The sequence below is a fragment of the Camelus ferus genome, chromosome 9, assembly GCF_009834535.1.
Source record: "Camelus ferus isolate YT-003-E chromosome 9, BCGSAC_Cfer_1.0, whole genome shotgun sequence".
NCBI classification, from domain to species: Eukaryota; Metazoa; Chordata; class Mammalia; order Artiodactyla; family Camelidae; genus Camelus; species Camelus ferus.
The window spans coordinates 11,410,062-11,431,907 of record NC_045704.1 but is presented as its reverse complement, the minus strand read 5'-3'; the positions used below and the strand labels follow the sequence as shown (position 1 = coordinate 11,431,907).

General features: G+C 43.3%; 1 protein-coding gene across 1 annotated transcript; it reads left to right on the top strand.

The window, feature by feature from the left end:
• The first annotated feature begins 251 nt into the window (after positions 1–251).
• Positions 252–20,996, top strand: LOC102506907. The gene is given in 10 exon segments (XM_032487386.1): positions 252–443; positions 1,446–1,572; positions 2,878–2,970; positions 7,001–8,269; positions 8,272–8,347; positions 12,239–12,297; positions 16,088–16,269; positions 16,837–16,963; positions 17,231–17,323; positions 19,414–20,996. Coding segments are annotated over 10 exon segments (3,375 nt in total). The 5' UTR covers positions 252–428; the 3' UTR covers positions 20,748–20,996.
• The last annotated feature ends 850 nt before the right edge of the window (positions 20,997–21,846 follow it).

Here is a 21,846-nt window from a genome sequence, read left to right as displayed (position 1 = left end):
TGGGATGGGTCTCAGTTACCCCATGTCCTTTGACAGCCACCCCACTTCAGCTTCACGGAGTAAAGGAACACCCCCACCGCGGTCAGAGTCTTAGGCTTTTTGGCCGGAGGTATAAAATCTTCTGGGACACCAAGGTAAGGGACACTTAGTGATGCTGTGGGCATTGGGTTCAGGTGAGTTTCAGGAGCAGCTGTAGCATCTGGGCCCAGAGGAAATGTACGTGCAGCTTGAATTTTCTCCTCAACCCACAGGTCCTGCCTCCCCAGGAGCAAAAGCATCAGTTGAAGGAGGAAGTTACAGGATTTAGTATCAGCATTTCGGAGGACACGCTTGACTGAAGACGTTTCAAAACAGAAATTCAGAGCAGATCCAGAAGACACAAGGACAGAGCCTGCCCATTGCCAGGTATTTTCGGAGAACGGAAGAAAATGATCCAGGCCCAGGTGACTTGTGGTTTGTTTTCTTCTTCCCTTTGTTCCCTAGTGGATTTGTTAGTTGTCTGAGGCATTCTAGCTAATTATTGTGTCTGAGGGTGTTTGGGACCCTGGAGTTTGTAGCCTGCTCTTCTGAAGTGAGGGTGAGCCAAGGGACCCCTGAGCCTGCCGCTGGTGTCTGAAGTGAGAGCACTTCTGTGGGGACTGTTTTCTCTGGGCTCTGCATTTTGACTCTCTCTTGGCTTCCATGTTCAAAGCCAAATTCTTAATCCACTTTTTCTTATGTTGCCTTTATTTTTGTTAATTACACAACTGACTTAAGGATATATTTGAAGACAGATCACAACAAAGTACACATACCAGAAAATAAGTTTCTTCATACACCTTAAACAGGCTTATTAAACATGTAGTTTCTTGTAATTCTGGCATCTTGAGTCTTTTCACAAAAGATTTTGATTGGTTGGCTATAAATGCTCAGTCATCCTGATGCCATCAGCATGTACGTCTGTCCTGTATACATGAGTGTAGTGTTTCTAGGTTAACAAGATTTAACTTCTATGCGTTATAGAAAGGTCTAACGGTAAATGGATGGTTGACTGAATACACAATTACAATTAGTTTGATCCTAATAGTTTTATTATGCTTTCTTCTTCCATTTGCATTAAAAATACAAGATAAACAACAGAGTCTTACTTATATTCAGCATCTTGTAATAACCTATAATGGAAAAGAATCTGAAAAAGAATATATATATTATGTATATATAAGAATCTGAAATAAATATATTATATATAAAACTGAATCACTATGCTGGCCACCTGAAATTAACACAGTATTGTAAATCAGCTATACTTCAGTTAAAAAAAAGATTAAAAAAAACAAAGCAAGAAAACAAATAAACCCCTAGATATATAGATCCCACCTTTAAAGTAGAAATGAGAAGAAAAACTTGAACATTTCTTCCATCTCGTCAAAAGGACATCACTTCATTAAACACCACTGTTGTTGTAGGAATCCCTGACATTTGGTGATGTGGCCGTGGACTTCACGTGGGAGGAGTGGCAGCTCCTGGTTCCTGCCCAGAAGGCCCTGTACCGGGACGTGATGCTGGAGAACTACAGCCACCTGGTGTCCGTGGGTGAGGACGCTCCCTGGGTCACTCGGAGGGGCCCCAGTCAGTGGCCTTTCCTTTCTCAGCGTCTGAGAGCTCTGGAGTGTCTGATGTGGTAGATTTTCTCAGTCCCCTCGAGACTGAGAAAGTGGGCATAGTCTCCCTTCTCCTGAGAGAAAAGGCTTTACTTTGTAGCTATGTGCAATATTATGATTTATATCAAGAAATATGCTTATTTGGTCTTTACCCCCAATTCTGGCATAGAGCTCCTAAAATAAGTTATAAGAGGGTAAAGGAGAAGTGGGTGTCTTTTGTTACTCATAAAGCAAGATCCTTTGAACCAGATCTGAGTTTACATTATTGAGGTGATTTCTGGAAAGCCACCCCATAACCTGCATTTGGGGGCTGGTTGCCAGGGGAATCAACCACAATTAGAGGGTTGGATCTTTCGGTCCCATTCCCCACTCACCTCTGGGGAGGGCAGGCGGGCTGGAGATTAAACCAATCACCAAAGGCTACTGATGTAATCAGTAGCACATGCTTCATTAGAAGGACCCCAGAAGGAGAGCTTTCGGGCTGATGGACACCTGGAGGTGCCCGGAGAAGGGTGCGCTCAGAAAGAGCACAGAGGTGGGGAGGGTACAGCTCAGTGGTAGAGCGCATGCTCAGCATGCATGAGGTCCTGGGTTCAATCCCCAGTACCTCCATTAAACAAATAAATAAACCTAATTACCCCATTCCTCACCCCACCAAAAAAGCCTAAAGAAAAAACAAAAAATTAAAAAGAAAGAGCACAGAAGCTCTGTCCCTTCCGACACACCTTGTACTGTGTATCTCCCACCTGGCTGTTCCTGAGTTGCATCCTTTTATAATACACCAGGGACCTAGTAAGGAAACTCTGTTTCTGAGTTCTGTCTGCCACTCTAGTGACCAAGAAGGGAGTCTTGGGAACCATTGATCTACTCACAGTCAATCAGAAACTCAGGAAGCAACCTGAATTTACAATGGGTGCCAGGAATGAAGGGGCAGAGGGGTGGTCTTGCGGGAGTGACCCCCTAACCTGTGTTATCTGACGCCATCACCAGGCAGATAGAGTCAGAGTTGAGTTAAATTGTAGGACACCCAGCCAGTGTCTCTTGGTGTCGAGGAATTTCTTGATGTGGTGAAAAGTGACATGTCTGGTGTAGGAAGTGAAGCAGCACTGACAGTGGAGGAGACACCTAGAGGGGTGTGTTTTCTTCTGTCACGTCCTCAAGTGTGACATTCTGTGCTCTTCACAGACCCCAGGCCCAGTTCAGTGGGTCTAAATCTTGTATCATTCTCCATGCACAGGTTATCAAGCCAGCGCCCCAGGTGTACTTTCCAAGTTGGACCAAGTACGACCATGGATGATGGAAGACGAAGTCCACTGCCGAGCCAGTTCAGGTGAGTGTGAGGCCAGCAGGGGGGCAGGCCGTGGAAATGACATTCCAGCTGGTCAGGGAGGAGTCGCCACTGTGACGGGGGTTTGGGGCTCTGTCTGCCCCGCCTCCGTGCATCTCTCTGGATGTCACACCTCTTTTTCTTTGTCATTTAGAGAGAACTATGTCCCTTCTGAGAGACAACACTATCTCTTCTGGGATCTGTTTCTTCTTTATTTTATCCACCTCCTGATTTCTTGTTTGCACAGTTTTCTTTTCCCAGGGTCCTCAATCCCTCCCTTCTGTGTACTCTCCCCTCCCTTGCTATGAAATTGCACCTGCCGAGGCCTCTCTCCAAAGACAAAACTGAATTCCTCCCTGTCCTCTGATGCCTGTACCTTCCCCTCCAGTGGTAATGTTGCTTTCCCTCCTGACATCCACCCCCTCTTGGATGCTGTGCCCCAAAGACACTGGTCTTCACTGCGCCGTATCCCCACACTGAGATACCTTCTCCAAAGGTTTTCTTTTCTATTTTCTCAAATGACCTCCTAACCTTCAAGGTTTTCTTCATTCGAATAAGCTAATAAGCTCCTTCACTGGTTCACTGGAGAAGCCACCTGAACTGACATCTCCCCAGTGTGATCCCCCATAGGTGTGGCTTCTGCATAAGTGACTCATCTTGTGGCAGCTCTCCTGAGTTCCTGGTGACTGTCGGGGCCTCGGATCATCTTCCCTCCCTCCGGGAAACCCATAATCATAACTTTTTCCTGCTTCAAATTAATTCCTTGGTGTATTTGCTGATTTTGAACTTTCTTCTCTTTTGTTGTAGACATTACCATTGTATTCACATCCTTAAAATTCTCATTTTTCTTCCTGTTGTATTCTGATGACATTTAGCCCCAGCTAACCATGTTACCTTTCAATTAAAGTTCTTGTTTCCATGACTTCTATGATGTGATATGGTCTTGCTCACCAAGATATGGATTTCCATTTTATTTCCTAAATTCTCCCCACTGTGTTCCATACATGTAATTGTTTCTTTGATTCATTCCTTACATTGTTTGATAGCCTGGTATATGCTGGAGTAAGGACAGTCAAAAAAAAGCATACAGACTGATCATGAGCTTTCAGTCTAACAGAAGAGAGTCAAGAAATTAATCAACAGACTCACAGACATAGAAAACAAACTTACAGTAATTAATATGGAAAGGGAGGGGTGGGAGAGGCATAAACTGGGAGTTTAGGATTAGCAGATACTGTTCTGTGTAAAATAGATAAACAACAAAGTCCTACTGTAAAGCACAGCGAACTATATTCAGTATCTTACAATAGCCTAGAATGAGAAAGAATATGAAAAGGAATATATATGTGTGTAACTGAATCACTGTGTTGTACACCAGAAACTAGCACAACATTGTAAACCAGCTATACTTCAATTCAAAAGAGAGAAACAAATTTAAAAAAAAGAAATTAATCAACATAAAAATACATCACGGGGGTGAAAAGTGCTGTGATAAAAAAAAAATGTAGGTCATGCTGGGGCTCCTCTTTTAGGACCCTCTTGGATGAGATGCCTTTGAACCAAAAAATGCAGGAAGTCAGGTGCTGCTGAGTTAGGAGTTCTCCGCATAGAGATGGCAAGTTTAAGAGCCCAAGCCAGGAATGTGTTTGAGAAACAGGAAGGAGCCCGTGGGGACGGAGCAGAGCGAGCTTCCAGAAACATGACGGGAAAAGGCCAAAGAGGCAGGAACAGCTGGGGGCGGGGAGAGTGAGGCTGGTCCTGTTCTCCATTCCAGGGAACTGCAGTTTTACTCCTCATGAGATGAAGCATGAGGAGTTCCAGAGTCCTGGGATGACGTGAAATGATTTACATTTGCAAATGACCCCTTTGGGCACTGTGTAGACGGTAGCGGGCGGGGGTGCAGGCAGGAGGGCCACGTGGGAGGCTGTTGCACAACACAGAGACGGGGAGAATGGCTGGGTGCGTCATGGGTGAAGGGTGAGTGCTGGTCAGATTCTGGATACGCTGCCTGTAGAAGGCAAAATGAGATTAAGAAAAAAATTATCATTTAATTTTTTTTTAACATACATACATACAATGATGTGTATCTTTTTTTAGGGGAAATAGGTGATTGGATTGAATGATTGATTGAAGGTGTTGGAGATAAAGCCCAGGACCTCGTGTATGCTAAGCAGGTGCTCTGCCACTGAGCTCCACCCTCCCACTGTGAGATTTTTTTTTTTAATTGAAGTATAATTGATTTATTTTTTATTTTCCCTTAGAAGTTTTTTTTTCCAATTCATATTTTTTATTGAAGCATAGTTGATTTACAAAGTTAGTTTCAGGTGTACAGCAAAGTGATTCAGTTATACATATACATATATATATATATATATATGTATATATGTATACTTTCTTTTTAGATTCTTTCCATTTTATGTTTTGACAAGAAATTGAATATAGTTCCCTGTGGTATACAGTAGGTCCTTGTTGTTTGTCTGTTTTAGATATAGTAATGTGTATCTGTTAATCCCAAACTCCTATTTTATCCCTTCCCCCCTTTCCCCTTTGGTAACCATAAGTTTGTTTTCTATGTCTGTGAGTGTCTATTTCTGTTTCATAAATAAGTTCATTTGTGTGTTTTTTTTTAAGATTCCACATATGAGTGATATCACATGGTATTTTTCTTTTGATTTTTGGCTTACTTCACTTAGAATGACTATCTTCTGGACGATCCATGTTGCTGCCAATGGCATTATTTTCTTCTTTTTTGTGGCTGAGTAATATTCCACTGTGTGTATGTATATGTCTGTATATAGACACACACACACACACCCCTTCTTCATCCAGTCATCTGTCGATGGACATCTAGGTCAAGACCTTGATTTTATTCCTAATGAGATGGGAAAAGATTTGGGAGTTTTGAGCAGAGGAGGCTTGATGTGATATAACTGATGCTGGAAGGATCCAATTGGCTAATGTGTAGAAAACAGACAGAAGCCTGCAGGAGGGGAACAGGAAAGCCCAGGTGGGAGGCTACTGCTGCAGTGCAAGAGAGAGCGATTGGCTTCACAAGGGTGGAAGGGGCAGATGTCGGTCCGAGTCTGGGTGTATCTATAAAGGAGAGCAAGTGGGATTGATCACTGAGGTGGAGATGGTGTGTGAGCGAGAGAAACAGATGAAGGGTGATGCTGAGAAGTTGTGTGGTGGTTAAAGAGCAGAGCAGAGCTGTTGTTTACTGGGGTGGAGATGCCAGGTGGAGAAGGAAATTGGGCTGGGAAACCAGGTCTGTTGTGGAGAGGGCAGGTTAGGGGTGCTCAGAGTTCTGTGCTGAATCATTACCTCTACTCCCCTCACGCCAGCCACAGCAGTGCATCCGTGGGGAGGCCTGTCTTCCTGCAGAATCAACCCCGATCTCCCTCCACCTCACTCCCACCCACCGGTGTTCACAACCTTCAGCTGTTTTCCTTGTGTCTGTCTCTGTCCTCTGAAATGCTTTTACCCAACTATAGCGAAGATTCCGTGAACAGGAGGAACGTGATTGTGTACCTCCGACTCTGGCACCATTCCTGGTACACAAAAGTCATCAGTAAGGATCTGTGGAATGAATGAGTCTGTCCCTCACCAGTTTGGGTGAGGCGGTCCTCCAACCTGTGGTTTGCTGCTCACAGGAAATATCTTGCATTTTTAATCTCTGCATGATTTGCAAAGCCAATATTTAGAAAGTAGCCAAATCTGTATTTATTCATTGTGAATGACATAAACTTGCTTTTTAAAAAAAAAATTTTTTTAATGGACGTAACAGGCATTGAAGCCAGGACCTCATGCATGCTAAGCATGCGCTCTACCACTGAGCTATTTCTTTCCCTTTCAACTTGCCCCAACCTTGTTTTTTACACTAACTATTTTTCTTTTGCCTTGATTGTATTGTTTTTTCCAATGTGCAAGGGACATTTAAACATGAGTTCTATTTATACTCATAACATAAGGTTGTCACTAGAAAGACACCTTATATCAAGGTATTAAAAAAATTTATGCTTCTTTTCTTTCGTAGAAATCTGGAAAGTTGATGATCACCTGCTAGAGCACTTACAAAATGAGAGCATGGAGAAGAGACCAGAACAATGGCACGAACACCGTCCACTGGAAAATTCTGTTCTTCAGAGCGGAACTCATTTTCTGTTCAGGCAAAATCAAATGTTTGATTTACACAGAAAAAGTCTGAAATCACATTTAACTTTACTTCACCAGAGAAGGAGCTATGAGATGAACCCAGCTGAGGTTAGTGGAGATGGGAAATCCTGTCTCCATGCCAACAGTGAACAGTTTCATACTGAAATTCAGTTTCCCAAAAGCCAGAAACTTATCAGCACTAAATCCCAATTCATCAGGAATCAGAAAACTCAAAAAATAGAGAGGCCTCACGTGTGCGGTGAATGTGGGAAAGCTTTCATCAAGAAGTCCTGGCTCACTGATCATCAGATAATTCATACTGGAGAGAAGCCCCATCGATGTAACCTGTGTGGGAAAGCCTTCTCCAGAAAGTTCATGCTCACCGAACATCAAAGAACCCACACAGGAGAAAAACCTTATGAATGCACGGAGTGTGGCAAAGCCTTTCTCAAGAAATCAAGGCTCAATATCCATCAGAAAACCCACACGGGAGAGAAACCATATGTATGCAGTGACTGTGGGAAAGGCTTCATCCAGAAGGGCAATCTCATTGTACATCAGCGGATTCACACAGGTGAGAAACCTTACATATGCACTGAATGTGGAAAAGGCTTCATCCAGAAGACATGCCTCATAGCCCATCAGAGATTTCACACAGGAAAGACTCCTTTTGTTTGTAGTCAATGTGGAAAATCCTGTTCCCAGAAGTCAGGTCTCATTAAACATCAAAGAATTCACACAGGAGAGAAACCCTTTGAATGCAGCGACTGTGGGAAAGCCTTCACAACAAAGCAAAAGCTCATTGTCCATCAAAGAACTCACACGGGAGAGAGACCCTATATCTGCAGTGAGTGTGGGAAAGCTTTTGCCTACATGTCTTGCCTGGTTAAACATAAGAGAATACACACAAGAGAGAAACGTGGAGATACAGTCAAGGTGGAAAGTCCTTCCACAGAGAGTCCCAGCTCCTCACAGACTAGTGAGCCCATGCAGGAGAAAAACGTTAATACGGTGACAGTGCAGGTGCCTTCTGCGGCCCCTCAGACACCCGTAAACCTCAGCGAGCTCCTGGCAAACAGGAACATGGTCATAGTTGGACAGCCTGTGGCCAGATGTGCACCCGCAGGAGATAACAGAGGGTTTGCCCGGACAGAAGCCTTATGAATGCAGTGAATGTGGTCGTGCCTTCAGTCGTCAATTATGTCTTATTTTATGTCACAGAAAACCAGTAGGAAGAGAAACTCAGAGCCCTACTATGTGTAAAAGATATAAATTATTGAGCAAACATTTCTAGCTCATATCATGGCTGGAAAGTCTATACTGAGAGACACTGTATAAATCTTGAGACTGGGAATCGTGCTAAATAAAAGGCATTGATGCAAAGGCATAATCTGAGGGCCAAGCCAGCACACACACAGCAGTCGCTTTTTTGTGTCCGTTAAATGAAGGAAGCCTGAGTTCAACTAAGTGGAGGAAATAAGTAGGTGAAGTTTTTAAACATATAAACGTGGAAGGTTGTATGGACAAAAAGCCACAACAGGGCTCATATTGGATCAGCAGGATATGGGGCATGTATATATCACTTCAATTTCCCCAGGCCAAGGTGAAGGATCCATTGAAAACTGGGATGTCTTCCTTAAACTTTTAGAAATGTAGGTTATGCAAAGGGACTTAGGTGGAGCCAGTTTGGGTCTTAGATCGAGTCAGTTTGTTGAGGTACTGAGTATCTGTGGAATGCTTCTTTTTCACTGGGTCCTGTTCTAGGAGTGAGGACACCGTAGTGACCAAGCCCATGGTCTCCTGGAGAGAGCTTTGAGGTAACTGGATTATCTTTCCACACCAGCTAATCTGGTAAGAGGATGTCAGTATGTACACCAGGTGAAACAGGTATTTTCTTAGTTTCTGGTTGCGGTAAAATAATACCATAGCCGAGGTAGCTTATAAAAACAAATTTATTTCTCACAGTCCTGGAAACTACAAAGTCCGAGATTAAGGTGCCAGCAGATTCAGTGTGTAATGCAGGCTGTTCACAGAAGATAGTCATTTTCATTGTGACCTCACACGGGAAAGGGCAGAGGTGCTCCTTCAGATGCCTTTTATAAAGGCACTAATCCCTTTCACGAGGACTCCATCCTCATCAGCCAGTCACCCCTCAAAGGCCTCACTTCTCAACCCCTTCATATTTTGGGTAAGGCTTCCAAGTACGAGTTTTGGGGGGCGTAAACATTCAGTCCATAGCAAATATGGAGTATTGGTTCAAGGGGGTACAAAAGTTTCTTGTTTAAGTGGTATATTATTTTGAGGGATGGCATGGACCACTCTTAATGGGCTTTAAGCACTTGAAGATACAAGTAAGTTTTTTTTTTAAATGCCCGTGTCTTATCTCCCCAAGTAGATTAAAAATTCCTTGATGAATTTTTTTTTTTTTTTTGCTATTTAAATGTTAAAGCTTAGAAACAATTAGTTCCTTACTTGCACTAAATCATGTTTCAAGTGGTCAGCAGCCGTAGGTGACTAGAGGCTGCCACATCGGACAGCCCAGATAATGGAGCAGAACTCTGTAGCTAAGTACATGGCTGAAAAGTATCTCCTGAGAGAAATCGGTCCTTTCCATAATCCTAGAAAGTTACGTTGGCGAGCCCTGGTTTACATGATTTTAATATTTCCCAGCATGGAAAAATTAAGACATCATATATTGATTTCGAAGATGAATGAGCTAATGGGCTTATCAGAATATTCTGTCATTGAAGGCCGTGAGTCTTTGGAAGGCCATCCTGAAGAACACGGCTGTCTTCCCCAAACCATGTGTGGTTAGAGACGCGGTAACAGTATCAACTGGGCAGAGCAAAGCAAAAGGAGCCTCAGAATAAACAGAACAAGAATCTTAGTCTCTAAGAATGGAGAATACAGGAGATAGGAGGTGACATTCTTAAACGATGCAGTGGATTCAAAAATTCCAGCTTCTCTGTTACCTGCTGAATTGACCCATATGGTTTTTCCTCATTATTCCTTCTCCGTCCTGGGAGCTGGGCTCTTGGCCTCTCCCTCTCCAGAGTCCTTTCCTAACTATCCCGTAGTTATCCACCTACCCAAGTTATAAACAGTGAGTCCAGCTCGTAGGGAAGGAAATGGAAGTTTGACACTCTGTGGCCGTCTCAGAATTCAACCTTAAAAGCTGGGTTATTGGGCAATTCACTCCAGGTATATTTTAAAGCAGCAACACTGTGTTACACACTGAAGATAACATCAGTGAACAAAACAGGCAAAGGAAAAGGCTTTCTGGATGTTACAGGATAGCAAGGGAGGGAGATAGTAAAGGGATTATGTCAGGAAGTGATAAGTCCTTTGAAGAAAAATAAAGCCCAGTAACAGTAATTTATAATAATTTACTGGTAATAATGGGGGAAGTGCCCCCATACCGCTTCTCTGGATATAGTCTAAGCCAAGACTGAAGTGCTGAGGGGAGGCCCCCAATCATAGTATTTGTAACTAGAGAAATTCCAGCACTGTTTCCAATGACTGTATATGACAGGCTTCCTGCCTCGGATTTTCTGAGAAACTTAATGCAAATTTCCCAGTTCCCATCCCACATCTCCTAAAGCAGAACCTCTGGGGCTGGAATCCAGCACTCAGCGTTTTTAACAATGGCCTGATGCACACCCAATTTTGACATTCTTTGCCCTAAATCCTGGATTACTGTATCCATCATCACCCTTGCGTTATGAGGATGGATTCAGGTTGTGCTTTTCCCACTGACTCCAGACCTTTACTGGACTCGCTTTTAGTGACCTATTCCAGTCACAACTTAGGCTCGCCCCGGCAGCCCTTTTCCCTAGTTGATGGCCAGCCCCACAGTGTACCAGTTTCTGGAAATCTTTTTGTTTTACAAAAGCACTATTTTATTTATTTATTTTTTTAAAATTTAAGTACAGTTACAATGTGTCAGTCTCTGGTGTACAGCACAATGTCCCAGTCATGCAGATATAAACATATATTTGATTTTCATATTTTTCCTATTAAAGGTTATTACAAGATATTGAACATAGTTCCCTGTGCTATATACAAAGGAAACTTTTTAAAATCTATTTTCATATATAGTGGCTAACATTTGTAAATCTCAAACTCCCAAATTTATCCCTTCCCATCGCCTTTCCCTAGTAACCATAAGGTTGTTTACTAAGTCGGCGAGTCTCTTTGTTTTAAAAACAGCTTCCTGCAGCCTATTTTCCGGCAGGAATCTTTCCGTGGTGTCGTTTACCAGGTGTATTATATTTTCTCTTTCTAGGAGTGCGTTCTCCAGTGCCTACCGACACCTGAACTGCTTCCCCGTTTGGAAACTGTTTTTTTGTTTGTTTGTTTGTTTTAATACAAAGCGGATAATATACGCCGCGGCCATGTTACTTCTCTGTTTAGCCCACCGAAAGCATCTTACTCTGCACCATGTTTGCCTTGCGAGGCTTGAGACTGAAATTTTACCTGTTTTCTGCAAGAGTCCCAGCGCCAGCAAATGAGATAACTTCAGGGGCTTCTCACCTGCCCTGGCCATCTCTGGCTCCTGGTCCCCAAACCCGCCCTCTTTGCCTTCTGTACGTCAGGTGTCTCAACATGGCCGCCCCCAGGTAGCAGCGACCTGGGCGCGGACATATTGCCTCCCCAAGGACACACCGGAAATCCGGTCTCCGCGTTTCCTCAAACACCGCAGGTCCACTTCGGCCGCCGTAGACAGAGGTGGACTGGTCTAGAAATCCAAGCAGTTCACGGAAGTACGACGTTTAGGGTTCTAGTCGGTCTGGGGAAAATTAGGTCAGTGTGTGGTTTTGTCTCTGGATTTTTTTTTTTCTTTGGTCCCACTGGTGGTTTTGTTCTACCCAGGGTGCCGAGTGGACGTGGAGCAATCTGGACCCGTGGGATTATTGCCGGGGGCGGAGGGAGAGGGTAGAACCGTCTAGACGAAGGTATTTAACGGGAAACCAGGTGGGAACCGGATATGAGGGATTTGAGGGAAACCAGCCGCGGGTTTTGTCTGTGGTTGGGACGTGGGGTGTCTTGGGAGTCAGTACGATGAAGAGTCTCAAGTTCAGTGCCCTTGTCACAGTTGTCAGGGTGTGGGCTTCTGCAGGTCGCGCCGCTTGCAGGGCTTGCAGGTGGCATTTACGATGATCGCAGTGTATGGTTCAGGTTGGGGGTTTCATTTGGGACTCAGTGGTTTGGGGACCGGGGTGGTCACATGTGAGTGTCTGGGCCGGGTTTCAGATTAATAAGGAAGTGTGTACTTGGTGTCTGCCGTATAAAGAGGCTTCTGAGGGCTGAAGCTTTGTACGCCCAGGACCCCTGGCTGGAGGTTGGGATAAAGTTCCAACTTCGGCTGCTGGAACAGAAGGCGGTACAGCCCAGGGCAGGAGTTCAAAACCATCTGATTTTTAGCTTTTAATCAAAGATTTGGCTCGACTGAGAGACTAAACCAGCAACACCTATCTGTTTTGTATCGTCTGTGCCGCTTTCGCGCTACAAAGGCAGAATATAGTCGTGACGGAGACACTTTGGTCCCCAGAGTCGAAAGTCTATGTCTGTTCTCTTTGCAGGAAATGTTTGCCACTCACTTACTAATATGTAGAAACGAGCACTGTTAACTTACTTCCCTGACATATTTGAACACTTTGTTCTTTGCTGACAGAATCTCCATTTGGTTTAATTATCTATCCGTCTGGCAAGTTGACCCATATCCCAGTTTATTAGTAAGTCCTGGTTGGTCTTAGACAATCATGTGATTCGAGTTCCCGTTGCTAGTGATTGAATTAGTGCTAAGAAATGAGCCTAGGTGCCTGGGCCGTTTTAGCCAGCTCTATATGTAAAAATCTGCTTTGGGGTTTCTGGTGCAGTCTTAGCCTTCTCTCTTTTAAATAAGCAATTCCTTGAATCTCTTTTTCCATATTGATAGTGGTATTGATGAAAATGTTCGGTCCTTGTATATGCATGTATAACTGAATCACTCTATGCTGTATATCATAAACTAACATAACATTGTAAATCAACTATTCATCTATTTAAAAATGTGTAAAACAAAAACAAAGAAGAAAATGTTCGATCCTACTTTCTAGTGTTTATAACTCATTCTTATTTTAGTGCATTGGCTCAACTCTGCAGTACAAAGTTGAAAAGTAGGGATGATATTGAACATCTTTGTCTTGTTGCCTGCTCATAAATTCACCTGCTATCTTGTCTGAAATTGACATGTTTTCAGGAGGATAAATCTAGGATTTCAGATTTAAGGACATAAAGATATTCATGGTGCTGTTTCAGATCAAAAAAGCCCATATTTTATCTGAGTCATGTCTCCCATTAATTCCTTATATCCTTTATTTGAACCTTCTCCTTTGACTCTAAATATGTATGCTTATTGGCCTTTTCAAATAACAGCTTTTAGTATTTTTGAGCTCTTCCATTTCTTTGTTAATTTAAAAGATCTGCAAATTAGTATAAAAGAAATATGTTCATTTATATAGACAGTCCCCAGGTCAAGATACAGAACACTGCCAGCACCCCAGTGGTGTTCTGTAAGCCTCTTCCCAGTTATATTACATCCTCACTCCCAGAGGTAAATACTATCCTGTCTGAATAGCAAGCACTTTCGGGCTTTTCTTTATGGTTTTATAATATAATTAATCATTTTCTGATCATTATAGTTTATTTAGTTTTGCCTGTTTTCAGTTGTGCATCAGTGTAACTTTACATCATGCATTTTTTAATGTCAGACTTCTTTTGCCCAGTATTTGTGAAACTCATTCATGCTTTTGCACATAGGTGTATTTTTTTCCCTCTGTAACAAGGGTCGGGCACATGTATTATGTAAATATTCGCACAGTAAATAGTTTGGGATTTGCAAGCCACAGACATTTGCTCACATACACTGCTGCTTTTTTGGTCTTTTTGCCTGATAGAGTCCCAGATCTGTTTTACCTTTATTTTATTTACTTATTTATTTTTAAAACTGAGTACAATCCTTTAAAGTGTAGTTGGTTTATGATGTGTTAATTTCTGGTGTACACTATAGTGATTCAGATATGCATATATATACACATATATACGTATATTCTTTTTTATGTTCTTTTCCATTATAAGTTATTACAAAGTACTGAACATAGTCCCTGTGCTGTGCAGTAGGACCTTGTTGTTTATTCACATATATTTCTTTTTGTTTATTTATTTACTTGGTTTACACTCTTTAAAAAAATTTTTTTTGGGGGTGGGTAATTAGGTCTGTTTATTTATTTATTAATAATGAGGTACCGGGGATTGAACTCAGGACCTCATGCATACTAAGCAGGCGCTCTGCCACTGAGCTATAACCTCCCTCCATATACTTCTTTATTTGTTTTACAATCCCTTTATTTTTAGGAGAGTTGCTTTTATTTGTTTTTTATTTTGCAATTTAAAAGTATTTTCCTTTTTTTTGATTTACAATGTATTCATTTCTGGTGTACAGCATAGTGATTCAGTTGTGTGTATACACACACACACACACACACACACATTCTTTTTCATTCCAGGTTACTACAAGCCATTGAATATAGTTCCCTGGGCTGTGCAGTAGAACCTTGTTGTTTACCTATCCACATATACTTCTTTATTTTTTACAATCCTCCCAAAATGTAAAAAGCCTTCTTAACGTGCAAGCTGAGCAAAGACTGTAATTTTTCCATAGCATTCCATTGTTTGAGTATATGGTTTTTATACTGTTTATTAAACTTGTATTGTTTGCAGTTTGGTTAATTGTGAATAATACTGCTGTGAAAATTTGTGTCCACGTCCTCTTGTCCAAATATGCTCGTATTTTTTAAGGTGTGTATATCTCAGATGCATGCTTCAGAGTGGAGTGGCTCCTGAGTTTGTAGACGTGTGGCTGTAAAGGGAGAGTGGCGCTCCCGTTCAGGGCGTGGAGGCTCCTCCATGCTTCACACACACCCTGTCCCAGGCATCTCTTCCATCTGGCTGTTCCTGAGTTATAATAAGTAAATATAGTCAGGAAAATGTTTCTCTGAGTTCTTTGAGCTGCTCTGGTAAATTAATCAGTCCAAGGATTTAGGGGGGAGTCATTGGAACCTGTGATCCGTGGCCAGTAGGTCAGAAGCACAAGTGACAAGCTGGACTTATGTTCGCACAGGAAGTAGGAGGTGGGGACCAGTCTTGGAGGATGGAGCGGTTAACTTGCGGGATCTGGTTTTATCTCCAGGTAGGTAGTGTCAGAGCTGAGGAGAACTGCAGGACACCCAGCTGGGGGTGTAGAATTGTTTGGTGGTGTGTTAAAAACACACACACACATATTCCAACTCAGAATCATACCTTCTTTTGGATGAGTTTCTTATTATCACATTTCCCTCTTCTGGTAACACCACAAATAATGTACTTTTAAGAAAATTACTAGCACCTCATTTTCATTTGCCACCTACTAATTTATGTACTATTAATTTGTATTTTAATTTTTTATGTATTTAAAACCTCCTAAGATATTATCATCATTGCTCAGAAGACAACGCCTCTGGTTTGCCCAGTACATTGGTTTTCAAACTGAAGTGTGTGTACCTGCAGGGCATACACAAACGTTTAAAGAGGTACCTGAGCGCATAGGGTTTAAAGGAAAACAGCGCCCAGCTCCCCTCCTTCCAGATGGTCCCTTTGTGTGACTGAGCTGCCTGAGGTTCTCCTGCTCCCGAGGCTGCTGGGATGGGTCTCAGTTACCCCATTTCCTTTGACAGCCACCCCACTTCAGCTTCACAGAGTAAAGGAACACCCCCACCGCGGTCAGAGTCTTAGGCTTTTTGGCCGGAGGTATAAAATCTTCTGGGACACCAAGGTAAGGGACACTTAGTGATGCTGTGGGCATTGGGTTCAGGTGAGTTTCAGGAGCAGCGGTAGCATCTGGGCCCAGAGGAAATGTACGTGCAGCTTGAATTTTCTCCTCAACCCACAGGTCCTGCCTCCCCAGGAGCAAAAGCATCAGTGGAAGAGGAAGACTGTATAGCATTTCTGGGGACATGCTCAATTAAAGACAGATTTCAGAACAGAAATTCAGAGCAGATCCAGGAGACACAAGGACAGAGTCCCCCTGTCGCCAGCCATTTCGGAGAACTGAAGGAAATGATCCAGGCCCAGGTGACCTGTGGTTTGTTTTCTTCTCCCCTTTGTTCCCTGATGCATTTGTAGGTGCCTATACAAATCACTTCCATTAATCTGCAAGTATAAATGTGTGTATCTTTTGTCTGTCGTGTGTATATGTGAATGTTGTGTTTCTAGATTAACAAGATTTAACTTCTACACATTATAGAAACTTCTAACTGGACAAATGGATGGATGGGTGACTCACCATTAGAGAATATTTTGCTAGACATTTGCTTCTTCAATGATATATTGAAATCAAAACCCTACTAGAGGTGGAGGGTACAGCTCAGTGGTAGAGTGCCTGTTTAGCATGCATGAGGTCCTGAGTTCAGTCCCTAGTACCTCCATTAAAAATGAGTAAATAAACCTAATTACCTCCCCCCAAAAATAAAATAAAAAAAAATTATTCCTAACCACGAAAAAAACCCAAAAATAAAATTTAAAAAATACCTACTAGATATCTTGATGCAGCCTATAAAGTGGAAATGAGCTGAAACACGTGAACATTTCTTCCATATCATGAAAAGGGCATCACTGCATTAAATTCCACTGCTATTACAGGAATCCCTGACATTTGACGATGTGGCCGTGGACTTCACGTGGGAGGAGTGGCAGCTCCTGTCCCCGGACCAGAAGGCCCTATACCGGGACGTGATGCTGGAGAACTACAGCCACCTGGTGTCCGTGGGTGAGGACGCTCCCCGGGTCACTCGGAGGGGCCGCAGTCAGTCGCCTTTCCTTTCTCAGCGTCTGGGAGCTCTGGAGCGTCTGGTGCTCCGACGCGGTAGATTCTCGGGCCCACAAGAAGTGTGTGTATTCTCCCTTCTCCTGAGAGAAGAGCCTGTACTTTGCAGGCTGTGGCATCGTTCAGTCCTCACAGGTCGCGTTCTGCTGTCTTCACAGACCCCACGTCCAACTCAGTGGGTCTGCGTCTTCTCTCATTTTCCATGAACAGGGTATGAAGCCAGCACGCCAGACGTACTCTCCAGGTTGGGTCAAGGAGAAGCCTGGACAATAGAAGATGAAGTCCCCTGTGGAACCCGTTCAGGTGAGTGTGAGACCGGCCAGGCGACAAGCCGTGGAAAGGACACTCTGGTTGGTCCGAGCAGAGTCACAGTTGTCAGGGAGGTTGGGACGGGTAAGCAGGGCCTCCATGCATCTCTCCTGTTGTAAGACCTCTTTTTTTAAAAGCTTTTTTTGCAGGGGAGGCAATTTGATTGATTGATTGATTTTTAACAGAGGTCCTGGACCTCGTGCATGCTAAGCACAGGCCCTGCCACTGAGCCATGCCCTCCCCCTCCCAAGACCTCTTTCTCTTTGTAGGCTTTTAGAGAGACATATGTCCCTTCTTAGAGAAGACACTGTCTCTTCTGGGATCTGTTTTTTCTTTATTTTACCCACCTCCTGATTTCTTGTTTGCACAGTTTTCTTTTCCCTGGGTCCTCAAATCCCTCCCTTCTGTATACTCTCCCCTCCCTTGCTGTGAAATTGCACCTGCCGAGGCCTCTCTCCAGAGACAAAACTGAGTTCCTCCCTGTCCTCTAAGCACTGCACCTTTCCACTCTCAGTTCCAGCCTACACCTCATCATAACTCTTGCTAAGTTCGAATTCATTCCTTTGTGTATTTACTAATTTTGAACTTTTTTCTCATTCATTATAGACAGTACCGTTGTATTTACTTCTGGAAAGCTTTCTCCCCCCCCGCCCCCCATATTCTGATATCATTAAGTCCCAGTTAACTGCGTTACCTGTCACATGACAGGAAATTCTTCTTTCCGTAATCTCTGTGATACGTCCTCTTGCTCAGAGGGATTCCTACCTTCTTGCCTAAACCTCCCAGTCTGTTCCATACGTGTGATTGCGTCCTTGATTCATTCCTCTAGGAATTATTTTTTCGGTAGTCTAGTGTATGCTGGATGGTAACAGCAGTTGAAAAAACAAATAGACCAAGAACTTTCATTCTAAGAGGAAGAGACATAAAATTAATCAAAATAAAAAAAACAAAAAACGTGTAGCGGGTGAAAAGTGCTGTGGTGAAATTAAGTTGCATAAGGGAACAGTAGGGGCTGAGGCACCTCTTTTAGGAAAGGGAACGTCTCCAAGGTGTCGTTTGAAAGTTAGAGGTGCTCGGGGTTCTCTGCTGTGTCCTTTTCCTAATGTCCCTTGCGTCACCCACAGCAGTGCATCCGTGGGGAGGCCTGTCTTCCTCCAGAATGAACCCCAATTCGTCCACCTCTCTCCCTTTCCATCGCTCCCTCCCACCAGTGCTCACAGCTTCCAGCTGTTTTCCCTGCATCTGTCCCTGCCCTTTCAACTGGGTTTTAAAAAAGAATGAAATAATGCCATTTACAGCAACATGGATGGACCTAGAGGTGGTCATACTAAGTGAAGTAAGTCAGACAGAGGAAGACAGATATCATCTCTCTTATATGTGGAATCTAAGAAAACTAAAGAAGTGAACTTACATACAAAATGGAAACAGACTCACAGATACAGAGAACAAATTTACGGCTACCTAACGGGGAAAGGAGGGAGGGATTAATTAGAAGTTTGGGATAAGCAGATACAAACTACTATGTATGAAATAGATAAACAGCAAGGACTTACTGCAGAGCACAGGGAACTGTATTCACTATCTTGTAATAACCTATAATGGAAAAGAATCTGAAAAAGTAGAACTGAATCACTATGCTGTACACGTGAGACTAACACAACATTGTGCATCAGGTATACTTCAATAAAAAATCAATCAGTGGTTTTAGCAAACCATAGTGCAGGCTGCAGGCACTGGGGGAGTGTGTTTGTGAGTTCCCAAGACTAGCATCATTCCGGGAAAGGAAGTCATCTGTAAGGGTTTGGGGAATGAGTGGGTCTGTCCCTTACCAGTTCGGGTGAGGCAGTCCTGCAAGCTGTGCTCTGCTGCTCACAGGAAATCGTATTTAGAAAGTAGCCAGATATGTATTTATTCATTATGACTGTTTTTCTCTGATGTACAAAGAACATCAAACATGGAGTTTTATTTACACTCATACCATAAGGTCGTCACTAGAAAGACACCTCACATCAAAGTGTTTTTAAAGATAAACCTTTATTCCAAATCAGGATGTTGGAAGAATTCACTCTTCTTTTCTTTCCTAGGAACCTGGAAAGTTGACGATCACCTGTGGGAGCACTTGCAAAATGAGAGCACGGAGAAGAGACCAGAACAGTGGCATGAACACCGTCCACTGGAAAATTCTGTTCTTCAGAGCGGAACTCATTTTCTGTTCAGGCAAAATCAAATGTTTGATTTACACAGAAAAAGTCTGAAATCACATTTAACTTTTCTTCACCAGAGCAGGAGCTACGAGATAAAGAACCCAGCTGAGGTTACTGGAGATGGGAAATCCTGTCTCCATGCCAACAGTGAACAGTTTCATACTGAAATTCAGTTCCCCAAAAGCCAGAAACTTATCAGCGCTAAGCCCCAGTGCATCAGGCATCAGGAAACTCAAAAAATCAAGAAGCCTCACGTGTGTGGTGAATGTGGGAAAGCTTTCATCAAGAAGTCCTGGCTCACTGATCACCAGAATCTCCATACGGGAGAGAAGCCCCATCGATGTAACCTGTGTGGGAAAGCCTTCTTCAGAAAGTTCAAGCTCACCGAACATCAAAGAACCCACACAGGAGAAAAGCCTTATGAATGCACGGAGTGTGGCAAAGCCTTTCTCAAGAAATCAGGGCTCAATGTACATCAGAAAACCCACACGGGAGAGAAACCATTTATATGCAGTGAGTGTGGAAAGGGCTTCATCCAGAAGGGCAATCTCATGGTACACCTGCGGATTCACACGGGCGAGAAACCTTACACATGCACTGAATGTGGAAAAGGCTTCAGCCAGAAGACATGCCTCACAGCCCATCAGAGATTTCACACGGGAACAACCCCCTTCGTGTGCGGTGAATGCGGGAAGACGCTCTCTCAGAAGACAGGTCTCATTAAGCATCAGCGGACTCACACAGGAGAGAAACCCTTTGAATGCAGCGACTGCGGGAAAGCCTTTATCGAGAAGCCCCAGCTCGTTATACATCAGAGAATTCACACGGGGGAGAAACCCTATAGCTGCAGTGAGTGTGGGAAATCGTTCAGAGGGAAGTCAGTCCTCAACAAACATCAGAAAACGCACACAGTCAAGGTGGGACACCCTCCCTCGGAGAGTCACAGGTCATCCCAGAGCAGTGTGGTGCTCCAAGAGAAAAACCTTAATACGGTGACAGTGCAGGTGCCTTCTGTGGCCGCTCAGACACCCGTAAACCTCAGCGAGCTCCTGGCGAACAGGAATGTAGTCATAGTGGGACAGCCTGTGGCCAGATGTGCACCCACAGGAGATAACAGAGGGTTTGCCCCGGAAAGAAGCCTTATGAATGCAGTGAATGTGGTGGTGCCTTCAGTCGTCAATTATATTTTATTTTATGTCACCGAAAACCAGTAGGAAAAAAGTCAGACAGTCTAGAGGAAAAGCGTTGAGTGAAAATTTCTAGCTCTTATCGTGGCTGAGGAGTGTGTACTGAGAGAGGCTGTGTAAATGCTGGGACTGGGAACGTGTGACACATGCATCCTTTTAAATGAGTGCATTGATACAGAGGCGTAATCTGATGTTAACCCCAACACACACAACATCAATTGCTCTGTTGTGTCAAATAAATGAAGCCTGCGTTCAACTAAGTAGAGGAAACAAATAGGTGAAGTTTTTAAACGTATAAATATGTGGAAGATTGTTATGAACAAAAAGCCACAACAGGGCTAATACGGGACCAGTGGGCTCCGGGGCGTGTATGTGTCACTTCCATTTCCCCAGGCCAGGTGAAGGGTTTGTTGAAAACTGGGATGTCTTCCTTTAACTGTTAGAAGTTTGTATTATTGCAGAGGGACTTAGGAAATAACAGCCTTAGACGGAGTCGGTTTGTTCACTTACGGTGTTTGTCAAATCCTTCCTCTGTACTTGGTTCTGTCCTAGAAGCTAAGGATATTGTGATGATCACACAGAAAAAGCCCACGGTGTCCCAGAAAGACCACTGAGGGAGTCGGATTATCTTTAAGTGTGAGCTCTACACTCAGGCTAATTTAGCGAGAGGACGTAAATACCTGTTTCAAGTGAAATGGACAGTCATTGGTTCAGGGGAATATGACCATTTATTATTGAAGGAGCATATTATCTTGGGGGTTGGGGACGGACTTTTTTTTAAATAACAGTAGCTTTATTAAAATTTATTTTGTTTTCATTTTAATTTTGGAGGGGAGGTAATTAGGTTTACTTATTTATTCATTCTTAGGGGAGGTACTGGGGATTGAACACAGGACCTCGTGCATGCTAAGCATGTGCTCTACCACTGAGCTACACCCTCCCCTTGGGGAAGGACTCTTAATAATGGTACTTAAGCACCATGAACACGAATAAGTTATTATTTTTTAAATGGAGGCACTGGGGATTGAACCCAGGACGTGTTGCATGCTAAGCATGTGCGGCACCACTGAGCTATGCCTGTTTGTTACCTCCACAAGGAGGTTATAAGTTCCTTAATTTTCGTGGC